Genomic DNA, 19,395 nt, shown 5'->3' with positions numbered 1-19,395 from the left:
CTGGCAACAGATGGGCTCCAGGCTTCTTCTGACATGATCTGCCATCCAGCATATGTTAGCCAGGCTGAGAAATCAAGGAGGTTTAGACTGAGGCTTTAGCTTTATTTAAAAAAGGAAGATGTCTTAGCTCTTGATAGAGCAGCTGCCCTACAGTCCATGGAATAAATGTGGAGCCCCTTGGCGAAGGGAGAGCTGCAGAGCACAGGATGGAACTGGGGATGTTCCCTCAGGGTATGGCTCTCCAGGGTCCTGCTCTGCTCTGCAGACACAGTGAACTGTGAGTAAAAGTGGTTGGTTTGGAGCATGGAAGAGGAAGAACATTTTCCTTTAGATACCCAAATGCACTGGCTTGGACACACTGGGTTCTGTCACCTCCTGAGACCCGAGTGGCTGCTCCAGGGCAGGGAATAGGTCGGTTCCTCACCTTTGGTTCCTCCTCCATCTCGAGTGTGGGGTGACCAGGTAGAGAGCCCTGGGCTTGCCTCAGGAGGGAGGAGGAGGCTTTTCCACCACAGATCAATCTTGGTATTTAAATTGCCCAGAAAATAAGGAAATACCACATCTCTAGGATCCTGAACATTCTGGACTTTATTTTTATTTCACTGTGGGAGTGAAATGGCTAATAGGTACAAACCATGAGTAGTCAGATCTAATTATAAAATACGTTGGTTGCATTTTAATTGTCAAAATTCAGATCATGGTATTGATTATTTTTTCCTTTGTTGAAATATTTTCTCATTGAAATTTTGGATAGTGGAGCAAAGAACTTTTCTATTATAGGACAAGTTCTGTGCAACTTAATGAATATTCTTGATTTAGATACCACTTGAAATTTTTCTAAACAGAAGTAATCTTTTGCCTTGATAGAAGTCCCTGCACTAAAAGGGTTTGTTACTCTGCAGGACAGACTCAGTGAAGTACCAAGGTGTGTTTGTGTTTGGGCACATTCCTGCAGGATTGCACTTCTAGAGCTGGCAAAACAGCAAGATGGGGGTGCTGGGTTAATGGTTGCATTTGGTGATATTAAAGGTCTATTCCAACCTAAATGATGCTGTGATTGTTTGTACCCGATGCTGTAGCACCAGGTGTTGGCAGTTTGTTCCATCCCAGCTGCTGACTGGGTTTGTGCGTCCCATTCCCAGTGTGGCATCAGCTTATGGTTGGGTAAAACCCAGCGGTTTCCTCTTTTTTACTGAAAATACATGTGAATGTTAGGGCAAAAGCATTCAAATAGCTTTATATGGGGTTAATTATTTCTTAAATAGCTTCATACGGGGTTTAACTTTTTCTAACGACTTGGGGGCTTAATCAGCATTTATTAAATCAGCTGTGTGAGGCTTTGGAAGGGCATCAATTTAACTCAGCTGTGTGAGGCTCTGGAGGGGCACCAATTTAAATCAGCTGTGTGAGGCTCTGGAGGGGCACCAATGTAAATCAGCTGTGTGAGGCTCTGGAGGGGCACCAGGTTCCCTCAGCCGGGTGATGCGCCGGGGAGGCCCCTCTGCTCCCTGCCCGCAGCCCGGTTCAGCCCGCGGGAAGAAAGAAGCCAAACGCAGCCCAGAGCACCCGAAGCAGCGGCGGCGCTCCGGGCCCGGCGGGCGGAAGGTGCCCGTGAGGGAGCGGCGGTGCCCGTGATGGAGGCACCATGGCTATGCCCCTGAGAGAGCACCATGGCGGCGGTGCCGCAGTGCCCTCAGCGCCGGGGGCGGGGCGCGCCGCAGCCCGCGGGGGTCCGCAATGGGTTCTCCCGGCGCCCCCCGCCCCGCGCCGTTGGTTCGCTCCCTCCCCCGCCTGGTGCCCGGCGCGGGCCCGGCCGCCATTTTAGGAGCCGCCGGCGGGGTGGGCGGGGGAGGGAGGGGAGGGACGGCGAGCGGAGCGGGGCCGCGCAGCGCTTCTCCTCCCTCCTCCTCTTCTTCCTCCTCCTCCTCCTCCGCGGGGCCGAGCCGAGCCCTCCGCCCGCCGCACAGCGGAGCCCGGACCAGCGGGGGCGCCAGCCGGGGCTGCGCGCTGCCGTCCCCGCTCCGCGCTGCCATGCCGGCCCCCGCCGCCCGCCTGCTGCTCGCCGCGCTGCTCTGCGGAGCGGCCGCGGCCGCTCGAGGTAACGCGGCTGGGGCGGGCGGGGGAGGCTGCTCGGCGCCTTGGCGACGGCGAGGGCGCCGGTGCGGGTCGCCTGGCGAGCTGCGCCGCGGGCGGGCGAGGGGACGATGTCCTTGGCGCCCTGCGCAGGGGAGGGAGCGCGGAGGCGGGCGGACATCGGGGGTAGGGGAAGGGGGGAGGATGGAGCTGGGGCCGGGATGACTCCGCCGCGGCCATTGCACCTGCAGAGGGGATGAGGGGATGGCGGCTCGTCCTCCCGGCTCACCTGCGCCCAGCGGCCCCGAGCCCTCCCAGCCGCGGAGGGCGCAGCCCGGCCCGGCCCGGCCCGGCGGGGGATGCGCGGCGGCGGCGGCGCTCGCTGTGTCCGCCCGCCGGTTACATAACGGGGCCCGGGGCGGCCGGGGGGCGGCACTTGTTGCCGGGAGGGTCCAGCGGCAGACCCGGCCGGAGCGGGGCCGGGCAGAGCCGGGGCGGCAGCGGGGATAAAACCCCTGGGCAGCCGGGCCTGGCCGGGCTGGCGGGGCAAAGCTCCGTGCGGGATGAGCCGGGGCAGCGCCTGCCTGGGCCGGAGCGTGCGGGCTGGCGATGCGAGCGCGGGCCTGGTGGCTATTGATTGATCCCGAGGAGCAGCAGCATCATACGCATTGCGGGGCTGCTCCCCAGCAGGCTTCAGTGAGAGGCTCGGAGACGCTTCCTCACCTGAAGGTTACCCCTGGCATCGGGAATGCTGCTTCTGCAAGATTCAGCTGCTCGCATGATGAGATTTAAGAGCATTGAATAGCAGCGTACGTTAGAAGTGCGGCTGTAAAATGGCTTATGAATACGTTGAAGGGAAGTTCTTGATTTAAAAACCAGCTCGTTATGGACCCATCTTGATGCAGTTTCCCTATGTGGGATGAAGAAGCTGATGCTGTAGTATGTCTAGGAAGTCTTCTGCCAGCTGTTCTGACAGTGGCCATCATTTACCTGTGTAAGATCCCTCAAGTACAATCTGTTCACCAGCGTTCTTGGAATCATTAAATGTAATATTTACACCAGTACACAAGCATAGTGTCTTTGAATTCCATCGTTTGAAATCAGGAATAAGATTAAGATCAAAAAACCATTTTCCAAGAAAGCTGCTTGGAAACAAATAGCAAATTTAGGCAGCATTACCCAGGACAGCGCTGGTAGGCAGATTTTCTGCAGCTTGTTGGAGGCAGTACCTGTTTTCAGTCAGACGTACAGAGCTGCTGGACTGCAGGTCCTGATCTGTTTAACTTCATCACACATAACTGAGTTACAGAATGAGGGCTGCTTCGGCTTAGTGTGTGCAGTTGCCTTAGTCCTTGCAGCGTTTTGGCTGCTGTAGGTAGACCTGTTAATAATATTACGTGGAGATGCACTTAGTGAGAAGTAAGCTCTGGAGGACACCTGGAAAGCTGCAAGGGCTACTCGTTTTTATTTCCCTGTTGTTAGGAAAGGCATTTGTTCAGAAGCATTTATGGTAAGCTTTCCATTTTGTGCTGTATTGCCAGTTCCTTTTTTTTTTTTTTTTTTTCCAAGTGCAGTTGAACTTGCCAGTTCTGCCATTCCTGTTGTTGGAACAGGGGAGTGAAAAGTGGTTTCTCTTTTGATGTTGGAAATAAAAGGGAAATAGCGTTTGGGGGATTTGATCTTGCCCAAAAGGCAGGTGTGAGGTAGCTGACCTACCATCTTCCCTGTACTTATTTTAAGGGGTGCAGAGAGTGATTTTGGGTTTTAAAGAGGCATTTTCCTGTCCAGCTGATTCAAAACTCTTAAATCTAATCGAATTTGTTTTGTAATTGATCAAGTTGACCCAAATATTTCCAAGCTTGTTGCAGTGGAATAGCCGTACCTAGCAGTGCATTCTGGCTGTGTTTGTGGCTGAAGCAGTTGGGTGTCTCTGAGCAGAGCAGGATGGGGAATGGAGCAGTTCCCAGCTGCTGCTTCCATGGGCCTGACCAGGCACAGTGGCAGACCTCTGTCATCTTGGGGCCCTTCCAACTCACTATCATTTAGAAAGGGTATTGATGGAAGTAATACTATCTTGAAGAAACTTTGCTGATCTGTGATTATTTCAGGAAGTTCTGTGGTGCTGTGGATGTCTTAAATCCAAACCACAAACCACTTTGTTACTACCACAGTCTTGCTGCAGATGTTTCTTTGACACGGGAACAGCCTTTTAAATATAGGGCTGGAGATTAGGTAGGTTTCTTTCTCCTTTCCAGAGGCAAGGAAATGTAACACTACCCTAAAGCATTATGTAGAGACAATTTGGCTATTTATGTGGCCTGTTCTTTTTTGCTCTTCAAGTATTTATGAAAGTAAGAAACCACTGAGAAGAGAGAGAATTAACCAGTACTAAACCTCTCTACAATGTATGGTGCTTGGGGGAGCATTATATACAGCCATCTGTTCATGTAAACAATTTCAATCTCTTTTTCTGTATGTGTTATTTAAAATAATGCACTGCTGTGGAAACTGAAATGGAGGAGAGATGGTCTGGCCAAGCATGGTGTACATCGTGTTTGGAATACTCCTGTGCTGGTTGTCTTCTCCCTTGTTACCAGGCTGCAGGTTGTGCTGTCTGTGCTGAGGTAGCTGGAAAATGTGTCAACAGAAACTTCTCTAGACTTAATAAATTTATGTGTCTTTGGTTTGAGGTCGTAATGTTTCTGCAGACACAAAATCACCAGCCTCAGATAATGGTAAAGGTTTTTTTAAGGAGAAGGGAAGAAGCTGGGCTCATGGGCCTCAGTGTGTCATTGAAGTTAAACCCTGCTCAGGCCACAGCTCTGCATAATGTGAACATCCCACAGTTCGAATTCTGGTATTCTGGGTAAAGCAGCGTTTCCTGCCTGAAGCCCAAGTATGTGATAGCTGAGTGGCTTGTGGCTCTGAAACTGTTATGAGAGAGGAAAAAACATCTACAGTCTTTAGAGTTTTCTGAAGAAAAGCTCTTCTGCCATTTTTCTGAGCCTTATCTGATTCTCTTTAGTTCCATTGGGGGAAGTCTCTCTGAAACGTGGTTTGTGGTGTTAAGGGCCACATATCTTGTAGCATTATCATTGTGTCAAAGACAGAAATGATACCTCAGCCTGGGAGAGTTCAGTGAGGCGGAAGCCTTGGTCTTAAATAAATCTTGTTTTGCACTCTAATTTATTTGTTTTGTACTGATTGACTCGCATTGGCTTCTGCAGGGACTAAACCTCCTTAGAAGTCTTTAGAAGGGATTATTGGAAACCTCAGTGCCTTTGAAGGAGTGTCTGTCTGTCCTTTGTTTATAGTATTAGGTCTCATCTCACTTGCTTTGTGTCTGATTGAAAACAAGTTGCAGCTACTGCTCCCAGTGGGTTTCCCTGGTTTTAAATGGAGTCAACAAGTAGAGCCAGAAGTGCCAGCTATACTGGGGTGATGTTTGCTGTATTTCTAAATACTGCTTCCTTTCAAGGAGCAAAGTTTATGTACAGGACAGCAGTTAAAAGGAAAGGGGTTTCCAGTCTTGCACTATAATTAGCAACATTTAAGATAACATTTATTAAATTAGTGTTTGTAGTTAAAGGCTTATGTTTTCTAGTTCAGTCTTCTGTTTAGTGTAAAACATTTTAAATTTCACTTGAAATTAAGGCTTTGTTGTCTTAATCCTATTTAAACTGTTTTGTGGTGGAATCTTTGTTTTCTCTGACGGGCTTTTATCCAAATTCAAATTTGGTCAGTATATTGTCTGTCTGAGGTCTTGGGTGCTCTGAATGTTTCTTCTGTTGCAGTTGTGGATAGTAAAAATTGCAGATAGTTTCTAATCAGTCATTTGCACGTCTCTTAGTTTCATCAGGCTTACAGCAAAACTTCCATCTATCTTTGTACAAATAAAATCAGATAGAGTTGACTGGTTCAGTGGAGAACAGGAAACTTTCTGTAAGTGGTGATAAACAAGTGATTTTTCTCCAGGCAAAATCCAATTTAATAAAACCCTGTTGAATCCCTACAGCTATTGGTTTGAATGTGGTGTTTGAAAGAGGTCGTGTTAATTGTACAGGCTGATAGTGTGGGCAACTGATAGATGATAAATTTATCTTGTGCTCCAGTGTATGGCTGGTGAGCTTCCAGAGCAGGAGTTAGAAATGCTCCTTGACTGTGGCAGAGTCCAAGACAGAGATCTGAAAGTGTGGGATGAATTTCAGCCGCTGGGTTTTCCCTCAGCCAGGACCACAGAGGGCAATGGTGGATATCCGTGCTCTCCCTTAATCCCTGGCCTGGGGCATCTCCTGGCTTCTCTCCCTCAGGCTGTGCTGCTGCCTCCAGTTCCCAGCAGTGGCAATGGTACTTTGGGAGCCTCATGCTGTGGGTAAGCTCCACTACCATGGGAGTCAGGATTCGAGCAGAACTTGTGGTCAGTTTTACCCCATTGTTTGGACCTGGTTGTAGGACAATGACTTTTGATAAAAATCTAGGTTTGATAAGACCCAGTTAAATAAACAAACACAATACATCTTTGCATTACCACTGGTTTATTTCAAGTTCTTGTACCCAAAGTTAATCCTGGGTGTTTTCTCTTGGAGGCTGGGGGCAGGAGCTGTGAGTGGCAGGCTGGGCAGGACAGAACACACATTGTAATCAGGCCCGGCTACGCCTTCTCTTATTCAGCTTTGCTTTCAGGGTGGAGAAGCATATTTTATTGTGTAGCTCTTCACTCCTTGGCTGGACTGTATTTTTCTGTGGTTAGGTACTACACACATTTGTTCTTTTAATGATATAGCTTAAAATTTCATCAGAACAGTACTAAATTACAGCTGTTCAAGGTAAGACGTGTTGGAGTTTTTATTGTCTCGCTGAAAGGCTTCCTTGTGATCTCTTGCATCCAGAGTAAGACAATAAAGAAAAGATACACAGTAATCAGTTTTTATCAGACCTTCAGGACAAGTAAAGGACTCTTTACTGGTTCATCTGTATTAACAGAGACTATAGTTCTCTTTTTGTGAATTTTCTAGGCATTTTTCATGAGGTCTCAAAGGTACATTTTCAGAATGAGGATTTTGTTGTTTCTGTCACTAGATTGAACAAAATAGCTTTCAAACTTTAGTACTTGTTACTGAGTTTAGTATGTTTAACCAGTTAATTCTTAAGATTTTTTTTTTACATGAATCATCTTGATTCAGTTCTAACAATATGCAACACAACTATACAGCACAGTATATTAGAAGCAGTTATCTAGAAAAAGGGTTCCAACTACAGTTCTTTCTGGGTGGGGTGTGTTTAAATCTTTGGTCATGTAGGTGCCAGATCCCATTTGAGTCAAATAAACTTCCGACCACTTGTAAGAAGAAAACAAAAGTCCTCAGAAAGGACTTTGATAAGCACATTTAATTTTAGTATTTGCTTTCAAATTACAGAGCTGAATTAATCTGATTGTCTTAATAGCTTGTGATTAAAGTTTCCATACTAGCCCTAAACCCAGCTGCCCTGCCTACCTGTTCGTTTACATTCATTAATTCTTTTAGGCAGCGGGAAAAGGTTGCTGCTGGTTATCTGCTGGATTGTGTTCTGCAGCATGAGCCATCCATCCTTGCTTTGAGGAGCAGTCCCCTTGCTGCAGCACGGTCAGAATGGTCTGTTGTGCTCCAGGAGACAATGAGCAGATGGGATTTTCAAAGCTGCCTCCCCTGCAGCAGCAGCAGCAGCAGCAGCATTACCTGCAGGGAGGTGGCTGCGCTCTGCTCAGGGAGGGTTCTGTCAGGCTGGGCAGCAGGCAGGGCTGGCAGGGGCGTCCCCACTCAGGGTGACACCCGGGAAATGGGGAAATGCCTCTGCTGAGCTGGCCTTGGCATTGCTGTGCCCAAAGTCTGCCAGTCTGTGCCAGCGCGGCTCCCCCCGCCTGACTAGATTAATGCTCGTTGGGATTTACAGCAGATTCCAGCTGAGGCACTTACAAACTGTGTGAATATTGTATTTCAAGGAAACTGGTGTCGTTTATCCCAGTTAAATGGCAAGAGATTAACAGCTCAGGGCACTTGGTTAGTGTCGAGCTTGGGATAGGCTGCTGTTCTGGTTTGAAATTACCAGGCTGTCTTTGAGCAGCCTCTGTAGATTGCAGGAGTTCCGTGACAATTAAAGCACCCCTTCACAGTCCAGCATTTAATGCTATTGAAGCAGCTGAGATCAGGATAATACTTGGTTCAGTTTGATTGAAGGGAAGCAGTGATGTAAGCTGTACTTCATATTTCAAATGCTAGCTTGAGAATTCCTTCCAGTGTGTGGTTATGCTGAAGTCAGTAGATCACAAATATGGATAACAGGCCTTTCCTGGGTATTCAGCAGTAAGTTTGTGTTTTAAAATCCAGTGATGTTAGCCTTCATACACACAAAGGGATTTAAGCTTTATGTTTTAAAATCTGGTGATGCTTTAGCCTTCCAAAACACAAAGGGGTTTAAGCTTTATGATTTTATTGTCTGCAGCACAATAAAAAGACATGACTTTGCTTTCAACTGGGCCTGTTGTTTGAAGGTTCACTAGACTCTGCAGATGCTCAGCATACTCAAAATTCTGTTCATATGTGCTTACAGTACTTCAAGGTTTTATAGAACTCCCTACCCAGCAGTAGTGGGATTTAGGAGGTTGCTAAATTAGGAGAAGATTTCTCAGAACATTAAAAAAAACCTAAGTATTTTTGTAATCCACATTCAGAAGCATTAGAATGGAGATGGAGGGTTTTTTCTGGCAGAGATCTGTTCTGGTATTTTGTACCATATCCTTGCAAGAATGAAGATGAACAGATGAAAGGACTCAGATTTTCAATTGGGGTGTAACAGTCCTGGATGAACCAACATAAAAATACACACTTGTGACCTCCTTGTGCCACTGAAGCCACAGCTGTGTTGGTGAGATGGTTTTCTTGAGAGCAGGTTTGAGCTGTGGGTGTGTTCCACGGGAGCAGAGCTGGGCAGGAGGAGTGTGTGCTGTGGCCCTGGGAGGAGCAGGTTTGTTCTAAACGCCGTGTTCTGGCTGGGTAAATGGAGCAGTGTGCTTGGCATTTGCTGCCTCTGTGCTGTGCTGCATGCTGGGAGTGTGCCTGTGGGAGCCTACTGAGGCAGTGAAGAGAGTGTTGCCATATTAAGTAAAACCACATGGAGTAATTAACACGGTTTGCATTAAAGCAGTTCCTTGTGAGATCTTTCTTGCTGCATTGTTATGGATGAAGATGATATATCCTGTCTGCTGTTGCTACTAACTAGTAAAAGATTGCAGATGGAAGCATACTGGGAGTATGATGGTTTCCTGTATGAGTTCTCTAGGTTTAATCCTTTATTGAAGTGTCCTTTTATCACTGTTGTTAATTCCCCTAGGTAAGCATATGGCACAAGACATGAATCCATTTTGGTTGGTTGAAGAGACAGGATTCAAGAGTCTGGGTTAGCCTTCCATCTCTGCCTGCCTTATGACAATCTGCTTATATAATTCTGTAGAGGTGAAATAGCAGGACTCAGCTGTGTGCTAGTGTTCAAGCTGTAGTGGATATTTTACTTTTATTTCATAAGTTTTAAGTTCTTGATCTCCTGCAGACCTGAACCTGGGTGATGTTGCCTATGGAATGCTCTTTGGTGGGTTTGTTGTAACCTCTAGCAAAGCATTTTTTTATGCATCATTTGCTGAAGGTTACTTGGTTTTGTCTGGTAAGGAGCAGGTTTCAGGCCCTTTAGGATGTTTTTCAGTAGGCTCTAAGCAGCTGGATACATGAAATTTTCCAGAATTGCATGTGGGAAAATTGTGCTGCTAAGGAAACATAACCATCCAGGAGCAACTCAGGCAGTCACACTCCAGCACCTGAGCTGGGGATCATAAAATAAAGCTAAATGTTTAATAATTAAGGGACTCTCCTGCTGGATTGTCACGCCGTAGATGACAGCCTAGTAGATAACATGATTTGATCTTGCATCTTTAGTGATGTAGTAGAAAAAACTCTTTTTGAGGCTGACAGGGAAAGACACTGCGTTTCTTTGCAGCAGAGGCATCCTGAGACAGGCTCAGGGGATCACTTTGAGGCCCTTCTGTGCAGAGGTGAAGGATTCTCTCATGTGGGATTTCTTAGTGGCTTCCCAGTATCTTGAAGCAACTACTGAATAAATGAAGCCTGTTGTCTTTTCCACCTGTTTTCTTAATGATAGTGAAACCCCCTATACAGGACAGAAAGCTGACCTGAGAACAAATCTCCATGTTCTGAAGAATATTGCAGCAGCTGTATCCCAGGTTTTGCATGGTGGGGGGAAGCACGGTGTAAACAAACCCTGGTGTTTCGTGTTCTCTGGTTCGTTTCTGAGTGAGATTTTGCTGGTGTCACACTTGGCACTGATGGCAGCAGCTCCCCATCACTGTTTGCAGGTTTTTGAATTGCACTTCAGGGGCGTCTTAAATCCCAGCATAGTTAGAAACTCATTTAAATTCTCTGAGTTACTTTTGGAAAGCCTACAGGGACACTCAAATTTTCTGAACATACTTAGCCAGGATTTTGTCTCGAATTTTTTAGTTTATTGAAACCTTGATTCAGAATTGCAAAAGAGGAAAATACAGAAATTAGTATTACAAAACATTTTTTAAAGATATTGTCAGTTTCAAATGTTTTGACTTTGTACTTTGTTTCCCCTTCAGTGAACAAGCATAAGCCATGGATTGAAACAACCTATCATGGCATAGTTACAGAAAATGACAACACGGTGCTCCTGGACCCCCCTCTAATAGCCCTGGACAAAGATGCACCTCTGCGATTTGCAGGTAAGGAATTCATCTGCATTTCTGTTTGAAGATGTGCTAATGCTTTCCTGGGGGCAAATGCTCTGTGTTAGTGTGTTTTCCCTAACAGGAGCATAACATTTCAAAGCTTTTAGATCCTAGGAAATGTGTGTGCATGGACCAGTGTTTTATTTCAGGTTTGCAGCTGTATCCAAGTATCCAAACCAGAAAGTACCTTGCTTCTTTCAATTTCATGTGTACATGGTAATTTTTCTGGTGGTTTATTTTTGTTTTCATAGTGTCTATCCTTTTCCTCAATCCTCCAGATTCCACATTTCACAGCATTCAGCGTGGGAGTTCTGAAACAATGATTTTCTTACCATTCTGAAGAGTGTTTTGGTGTTTGGTTTCCTTAGCGATTTTTGTGTCTTAATAAAGTGAAAATACTAATTAGTAGAATTAGGATTGCATGTCTATGATAAGTTTGCTTCACAGTCTAGGGTATTTTGAAAACTGAACAACTTCCTCTGGCTGAAGAAAAGGCTTTTTCTCCTCCAGTAAAGAATATAGAGAATGATACACAAGATATTGCCAAGTGTGGGTTGATTCTTCACTTCAAACATAGGACTGACAATTTTCTTATAAACTTCTGCAGTAGATTTTTTTCTGAAAACTTTTGTTTAGGCATACTGTATTCATTAATTGGATGCAGTATTAAGGAAAGTCCTTTTTTGAATTTGACAGTGTTAGAAAGATGTATTTGAAGAAAAACATTGGGCATCTGCAGGTATTTAAATTACTTGTAGTGGATAACACAAGCTTAAATTGGATATTTGGAGAAGCTTATTTGGTTAAGCAAAATTTGAGAGTTAAGAATCCTAGGGAAGTACCTAAAGGATGTGGCATGAGCCATTTTTGGGAGCATTGCTTAGCCTGGATTCATGGAGGAAGAGATAGGAGAGTGATTAAATTAAATTAAGAGGCATTTGAAAGGTTCAGCAGCTGACTGCCTTGAATGCTGCAGTTTTATGGCAGTTTGGTCACAATTTTCTTGAGGTACTGCTTAAAGTAACAGTTTTGTTCATTATCATAAGGCTGTGATTATCTCCAATGAAGTTGAAGATAATGGTAAATTTGCTATTCAGAAGTTGAGAGATAATGCTAAACCTCTGAAATTCAAACTTCCTCATGCATTGGGTACATATGGCAGAGGCTCTTCTACATCTAAACTGGAAATAAAACTTCTGTCTGTGGACAAAACTTTCATTGCCAAAGGAAGAACATTGTGTTGGGATACACAAAATCTGTTAATTAAGAAGAGGAATGGGAGGCCTGACTTGTGTTCTCAGGGATGAGGAGAACGTGAATCACCTCTTGCAGTTCTTAAGTGCTTTAAATGTAGGTGCTGGTAGTTCAGCAGCATTGCACAGATTCTGAAAATGGCAGTTTTATACCTCTTGAATAGGAATGCTTTCAAGAAAGTACTGTCAGAGTATCTTCAAATATTTTGTTGTGTTTGCAGAGGAAAATCCAATGTCAAAGCATTTCTTAAATGAGACTTTTCCCATTGGGTTGATCTAAATTGTATAAACCTGCTTTCATTAAAGGAACATTTTTATCAACGGGAAATCATATAAACAGAATATATTTGTATAAGGAATATATTTTGGCTTTCAAAAATGGACATTTCTTAAGTATAAACAATATATTTTGGCTTTCAAAAATGGACATTTCTTAAACAGCAGGAGCAGAGCAATGGATTTAAAGAAATTAAGTTTAGAGTATGGCACATGAACGTTGTAAGGACATGGCTGGTATGAGAACGTTGGGTGTGAATTGTCCAGATGTTGAAGGGCGGTGTGGAAGTGTTTGTGGCCATGAAATGGAGCAGTGCTGCAGCCTGTGCCAGCTGTGCTCACAGCTGTCCTGCACAGACCCTGCTGCCCAGCTGGGCTTCAGTGGGAGCACCCAGGGCCTGATGTGCTTCCACAGCAAACAAAGCACTGCTCAGGATGAACTGCCTGCTTCAGCCCTTGCTGCTGTGCTCCTGCTTAGAAATCAAATTTATTCATGCTTCAAAAGGCTGGCTGTTTTAATTAATTGTGCCCTCTAGCTGAGCTGTGAAACTTCTGAACTGTCTGCAGATTTAAAATACTTTAAGTAGAGCTTTTTTGCTTTATTTCAATTTTGAGCGTGTCGAAACATCTCGAAACGAGTTCATTTGGATGCTTTGTAGTACCTGAACTGTGGGGCAAGCAAAAGTAACATTTATTGCTGTGCTCACTCTGTGCTCTGGGTAGGACCCTAAAATTCAGGTGTGCAAAAATCAGTGGGATTATGTAGATTTTTATTTCTCAGGTTAATTGTATGGTTTTAAATGTGAAATTATGCACTTTTGGAAACAGGGTGAATATAGTCATGCCAGCTGGCCTTGTCAAGCTGCCTGGCACATAGGGACAGGATGGAATCAGTCTTCTGCACCATCACTGTTACACATCTGCTTGAGAAGACAGTGACCATTCTTGTTCCTCAGTGACTCTTTTCTACATTACAAATTGAACCATGTTGGAATTTGATCCTAAGTGGTTTTGCTGAAAAAAATAAAATAAAAATAAAATAAAGGACAGTTACATTTTTATTGTATGTTCATTGTTTGTGCCTAAAGCCCATCTGATGGCTGAAGCTCTGGAGCAGGGATTTCCCCTTTACTGTGCATCAAGGAGCTGAATTTCTGTTACATTTGGAACAGCACTGCTGTATCTGGATGCCTTCACACAGCTGAATGTGCAGTGCAGGGTCTCGGAGCCAGATGTTTGAAGTGTTTCCCTTGGTTTTTGATGTGCCTGTACCAGGGCTTCAGTCCCTCTTCCCCTCCCCTGGGGAAAACCACTTCCCAGCCACAGTCCTTCATTTCCCCCTTGCTATTCTGGGATGCAAGCAGTATTTTGTGGGGGTTAGGAATTTTTAATTTAAAGCATGACTATGTGGAGAGCTTTGAAAAGGATCTTGCAGAATCTCTATAGATTCTTTAAAAAAAAAAACCCAAATCCATCAAGCCCTTGGGGTCCCTCTCCCTGGAGGCACTTGCCATGCTGGGGTGGGACAGTGCTGATGCCCCCAGCCCCAGTTTGCTTGGGAAGGGAGCTCTGCTGCTGTGGGCAGGGCTGGGAGGGGCATTTTAGAAAAGAGATGTCCTATAGAGGAGATGGCACTGTAAGCAGATTTTGCACTTGTCCCATCCCTGGCTCACTTGCATAGCTGGTAGCAAACCTAAGAGGAAATTTTGTTGCAATAGTGTTTCATCTATTTTTGTGTCAAATTTGATGCTGTGCTGCTAGGAAAACATATAGCTCCCTCTCCACATTCCTTAAATTAAAACTTGTGTTCATCAGGATTACATTTGAATGTGTATATTTTTAGTCACTAATTATGGCAATACTTTATACAGAATAATGTAAATAAATTCAGATGAATTCTACTTTATGGGCAGTTATTCATCAACATGCAGTTTTGAAAATATCTCATTTAGCAGTTGGTATTATTAAAAAAAGAAAAGGAGAAAACAAAGCCTTGATGATATGAAATATTTCAGAATTCTCCAAATGAAAACCTGGAGTTAAAAGATTAAATCATATTTACCATAACTAAAACTCTAAAATTGTAACAGTTACAGCAAATCACCGCTGGAATTTTAAAATACAGTTTTTCCAAAGCTTTTCTGTGTAATGTGTGCATCTTTGCCTTTTCCTTATTTGCTCCCATTCAACCTTTCCTGTTACTGACATGGGTTTGTCTTTTTTCCCTTTAGAGAGTTTTGAGGTGACAGTCACCAAAGAAGGTGATAAAGGGTTCTTTCTATCCCTTTTATGAATATTAACCTACTAACTTTGGTTATGAAATGGGGAATCAGCACTGAAACAGAAGATCCTGTCATGCTCTTTTGTCCCATTTATTCTCCCAGTTTTTTTCTATTTTAAAATATATTGATAAAAAGTGTTATGTAACCAAACCCTTGGTTAGAAATATCTGTAAATCAGACATCCATTTGAACCATTTGGGGTTACTGTACATTGTGGGGACATTGAAGAAGTTGTTTGGGGAAAATTGGCATTTTCTGGTATTTTCCCTTGTAGATCACTTCTTTGGGACAGCCAAAGTTGCACATGCTTTGTGAAGTGCTGAAGCATTGCAGCACCTTCCTGCAGTACACACCCTTCAGGACTGACTTCAGTGGTTTCAAATATGAATCACCCCCATTTTCTGAATACCTCTAGACATGTTTTCATTAGGAGTGTTTTGTTGGTACCAAGAAACCACTGCAACTATAACAGCAAAACAGCGGGGTTTGTTGGTGTAAGAAAATCCCCAGCAAAGTATAACAAGTTGCAGAGGTAAAAACACAGTGTAGGTGGTCAAAGAGTTTATTGAGTGGCTTTTGTTGTGTGCTGGGCTCTCCCAGCTGTGCCAGCTGGAGCTGTGATGTGTTTAAAAATGATGTGCTGGGGACTTCTCTTCCAAGTGTGTAGGGTGAAGAGTTTGACCAGAAGGAAAGCCTTCTAAAACATTTGCTGAGAGCTTCCTTGACTAACATTTGGCCTGTGTTAGTAGATAGCTGTTGAAATGGATGCCTGAGAAGTTGGTATTTCTACCTTTCTCATTCAGTAGTTTATTTTGATTCCCTGATTTTAGCCAGGTACATTGCACAGGAAGACTTTGTCCTTTGATCTGTTGACAGAATTTCTGTAATTATGGTGCTGAACCTGTACTTGAAGCCTTTTCATCCCTTGACTTGTAACTGTGCATTTTAACCTCTTGCTCTGGTCAAAGTAAACCAGCTGCCCAGCTATTGCCAGTAGCTTGGCATAGAAGGTATTACCAGTGGCCTTGGCTGTATGCTCACATAAGATCTACTCTTGCCCTAGAGCTGTCTCAAGTACTCCTGTGAAATGCCTGTCTACATTTCTCTTTTTCTCTTTTGTACTCCTGCATGAATGGATGCAAAGTAAACAAGTTGCTTGGAAGGCAGACGTTTGCTTCTTTTTACTAAAGTTCCCAGAATTCACCCATTTTAAAGCACAGTGCTCTTGCTTTGTCCACAGACCCTCACAAACCCCTGGCTGCAAAATATTTGGTCATTTATTTTAGAAATGCATCATCATGTTGACCAGTTGTAACCTATCTTTACTTTAACTCTGTAGGTGAGATTTGTGGGTTTAAAATCCACGGGCAGAATGTTCCCTTTGAAGCAGTGGTAGTGGATAAATCCACTGGTGAGGGAATCATACGCTCCAAGGAGAAGCTGGACTGTGAGCTGCAGAAGGACTACACGTTCACCATCCAGGCCTACGACTGTGGGAAGGGACCAGATGGAGCAAATGCCAAAAAATCCCACAAGTAAGTCAGCCTGGGGTGGGCTGAGGGGGAGTTTGGCTCCAGGGGGCCTCCTGTTGTGGTGATTTATGGTCTGTGTATTGAGAGTAAATGTGAACCAAGTGTTCATCCTGGAAGGCTTCTCATGGAACCACAGACAGGGCCAGCTTGGAAGGGACCACACTGGCTCATCTGGTCCAAGCTCCCTGCTCAAGCAGGGCAATAATAGTGATAAAAAGAGCAGCAAAATGGACATGAACTGCTTGGACATCCCTTCTTCTGTATCTTAGGTGGTGCTGCTTTATCTCTTGATGTCTCTGGGTTTACATTAGAGAACCAGGTGGGGATAGAAGCAGGGAAACTGCTGATACACTTACAATCTGTCTTGAGTTGATAGAGTTTGCAATGGGGTAACAGGCCTTGACATTATTTTGGAATTCAGTTTCTAAATCCAAAAAACTGATTCAAGAAGTCAGTCTATTAAGCTTAACAAGAAGCCAAAGCATTCATGTTTCTATCATTTCCAGACAGCCCCACCAGAGAACCCAGGATCAACAGCATGGGGCTCATCTCTGCCTACATTAAAGGATGGGAACAAAGCAGTCTTTAGCTTATCTTTATCTAAGGAAAAACCACAATATAAAATAGTCTCTAGAAAACCCACTTGAGAATAACTTTGACACTCTGGTGTAAGCATCTGCAGAGCATGTGGGAGATGAGCAGTTGTGTGAAGCAAAGAGAGAGGCATAAATAAGATGAGGAATAGAGTAGCAGAGGTCATCTTGGTGACAAACAAAACCTTGCTATTCTATAACTATGCAAGGGTTTGAGTTTTATTTGCAAATAACCAGTGATAGTAAACAGAACCTAGAACTCCACTGAATTATATAGCAATACATTGGAGAAACATCCACTGCTTTCCTAGTTAGGGCAGTTGAGATTGCTGGGTTTATTAGTCAGTGGTTGCTTGTTTCTGAGAGCTGGAATGCTGAAGGATGGTTTCATGTGAAAAAGAAGCTCATTTGGCAGAATCTGTAATACCCCAAAAGCATTTCTTTGAACAGGAGAAAAGTAACAGTCATTCAGAACCAGGTGCAAATATTCCTATTAATCAAAACCCAAACCTTCACATTCATGGAAGTAAGCAGACTGGAGGGAAAAAAGACAAATGTAAAATGCAGATTTTTCCTTGTTTAAAATACCCAGGAAACAGACCTCCAACACAGTTTTTCCTTTCTTATTCGTTGGTTTGTCTTGGCTGTGTAATTCTTGCAACAGGAGCAGGGTGTGCAGGCCCTGTGTGTGTCATTGCAGGGCCACAGTTCCCATCCAGGTGAAGCAGGGGGAGCTGCTGGATGCAGTGCTGGGAGCAGGGTGTGCAGGCCCTGTGTGTGTCATTGCAGGGCCCCAGTTCCCATCCAGGTGAAGCAGAGGGAGCTGCTGGATGCAGTGCTGGGAGCAGGGTGTGCAGGCTCTGGAGCCCTGTGTGTGTCATTGCAGGGCCACAGTTCACATCCAGGTGATCCAGAGGGAGCTGCTGGATGCAGTGCTGGGAGCAGGGTGTGCAGGCCCTGTGTGTGTCATTGCAGGGCCACAGTTCACATCCAGGTGATCCAGAGGGAGCTGCTGGATGCAGTGCTGGGAGCAGGGTGTGCAGGGCCACAGTTCCCATCCAGATGAAGCAGGGGGAGCTGCTGGATGCAGTGCTGGGAGCAGGGTGTGCAGGCTCTGGGAGCCCTGTGTGTGTCATTGCCCACAGTTCCCATCCAGGTGAAGCAGAGGGAGCTGCTGGATGCAGTGCTGGGAGCAGGGTGTGCAGGCTCTGGGAGCCCTGTGTGTGTCATTGCAGGGCCACAGTTCACATCCAGGTGAAGCAGGGGGAGCTGCTGGATGCAGTGCTGGGGGAGCAGGGTGTGCAGGCCCTGTGTGTGTCATTGCAGGGCCACAGTTCCCATCCAGGTGAAGCAGAGGGAGCTGCTGGATGCAGTGCTGGGAGCAGGGTGTGCAGGCTCTGGGAGCCCTGTGTGTGTGTCATTGCAGGGCCACAGTTCACATCCAGGTGAACGATGTGAACGAGTACGCCCCGGTGTTCAAGGAGAAGTCCTACAAGGCCACGGTCATCGAGGGCAAGAGGTATGACAACGTGCTCAAGGTGGAGGCCGTGGATGCAGATTGCTCCCCCCAGTTCAGCCAGATCTGCAGCTACGAGATCGTGACTCCAGATGTGCCCTTTGCCATCGACAAGGACGGTGAGACAGAGCTGGGGTGGGCTGGCACCCACACAACAGGGGCACCTGGAGCCTGGCACCGAAAAGTCAAATGGTGCAGGGCAATGCACTTGCAGATGAGTTTATTCAAGTCTGTATGAAGTACATAGATGGTACCTGGATGCATTGTATGCAGACCCTGAAGAATTGTCTTGAATGTCTGACAATTGTCTTTTTTCTGTGTCAGGTTATATAAAAAACACAGAAAAGTTGAGCTATGGTAAAGAACACCAGTATAAACTGACAGTAACAGCCTATGACTGTGGGAAGAAGAGAGCTGCTGAAGATGTGTTGGTTAAAATTAGCGTTAAGCCTACGTGCAAGCCTGGCTGGCAAGGTTAGTTCGCTGTCTTTCCTCTCTGCTTTTAGCATTTACTGGTACCTTCAGTTAAACACGAGAGATCTTTAATATTGTTTCTTTGAATAAATATTCAGGTTGGAGCAAAAGAATAGAATACGAGCCTGGCACTGGTTCTTTGGCTCTGTTCCCTGGGATGCATTTGGAGACATGTGATGAGCCAATAACCTCAGTGGAAGCAACGGTGGAACTAGAAACCAACCATATTGGTAAAGGCTGTGATAGAGACACCTACTCTGAGAAATCCATCCACAGGCTTTGTGGTAAGAAGGCTTTTGTTAAAACAAAAGTGCTTACTAGTTTTACTTTGAATTTTATGTTAGACCAGAAATCAATGAGTAGATCTGGTCTTCATTTGCACATAGTTTCCTTCAACTCATTTCCTCACTGGCAGCAAAAGGCATGAAATTGCCTGAAGGTGACTTCTACAATAATTCTCAAATGTGGTAAAGAATCTCTTTCTTCTGCCTCTCTGTTGTCTTATGCAGACTAATAATGTCCCTTGCATGAGATTCATTTTGAAGAGCTGGAAGAATTTGTGTGGAAGGGTTAAAGCTGTTAAAGCCTCTACTTTTCTC

At 44.9% G+C, this 19,395-nt stretch overlaps 1 protein-coding gene across 4 annotated transcripts in view; it reads left to right on the top strand.

Annotated features, from left to right (window-relative positions):
- The first annotated feature begins 1,855 nt into the window (after positions 1 to 1,855).
- CLSTN1 (calsyntenin 1) overlaps positions 1,856 to 19,395 on the top strand; it is a 31,003-nt gene continuing 13,463 nt past the window's right edge. Inside the window, exons 1-7 of one of the 4 annotated variants that reach the window (XM_064730750.1) lie at positions 1,856 to 2,098; positions 10,742 to 10,864; positions 14,631 to 14,660; positions 16,021 to 16,216; positions 18,233 to 18,441; positions 18,647 to 18,796; positions 18,895 to 19,080. In XM_064730750.1, coding sequence (XP_064586820.1) covers positions 2,032 to 2,098; positions 10,742 to 10,864; positions 14,631 to 14,660; positions 16,021 to 16,216; positions 18,233 to 18,441; positions 18,647 to 18,796; positions 18,895 to 19,080 — 961 coding nt within the window. In that variant the 5' untranslated portion in view covers positions 1,856 to 2,031. The remainder of the gene's footprint in view (positions 2,099 to 10,741; positions 10,865 to 14,630; positions 14,661 to 16,020; positions 16,217 to 18,232; positions 18,442 to 18,646; positions 18,797 to 18,894; positions 19,081 to 19,395) is intronic. The other 3 variants (XM_064730748.1, XM_064730751.1, XM_064730749.1) reach the window with 3 other exon arrangements.

The sequence above is a fragment of the Zonotrichia leucophrys genome, chromosome 21, assembly GCF_028769735.1.
Source record: "Zonotrichia leucophrys gambelii isolate GWCS_2022_RI chromosome 21, RI_Zleu_2.0, whole genome shotgun sequence".
Classification (NCBI taxonomy): Eukaryota; Metazoa; Chordata; class Aves; order Passeriformes; family Passerellidae; genus Zonotrichia; species Zonotrichia leucophrys.
Note: the sequence above shows the minus strand (reverse complement) of the source record. Positions and strands in the feature narration are given on the sequence as shown.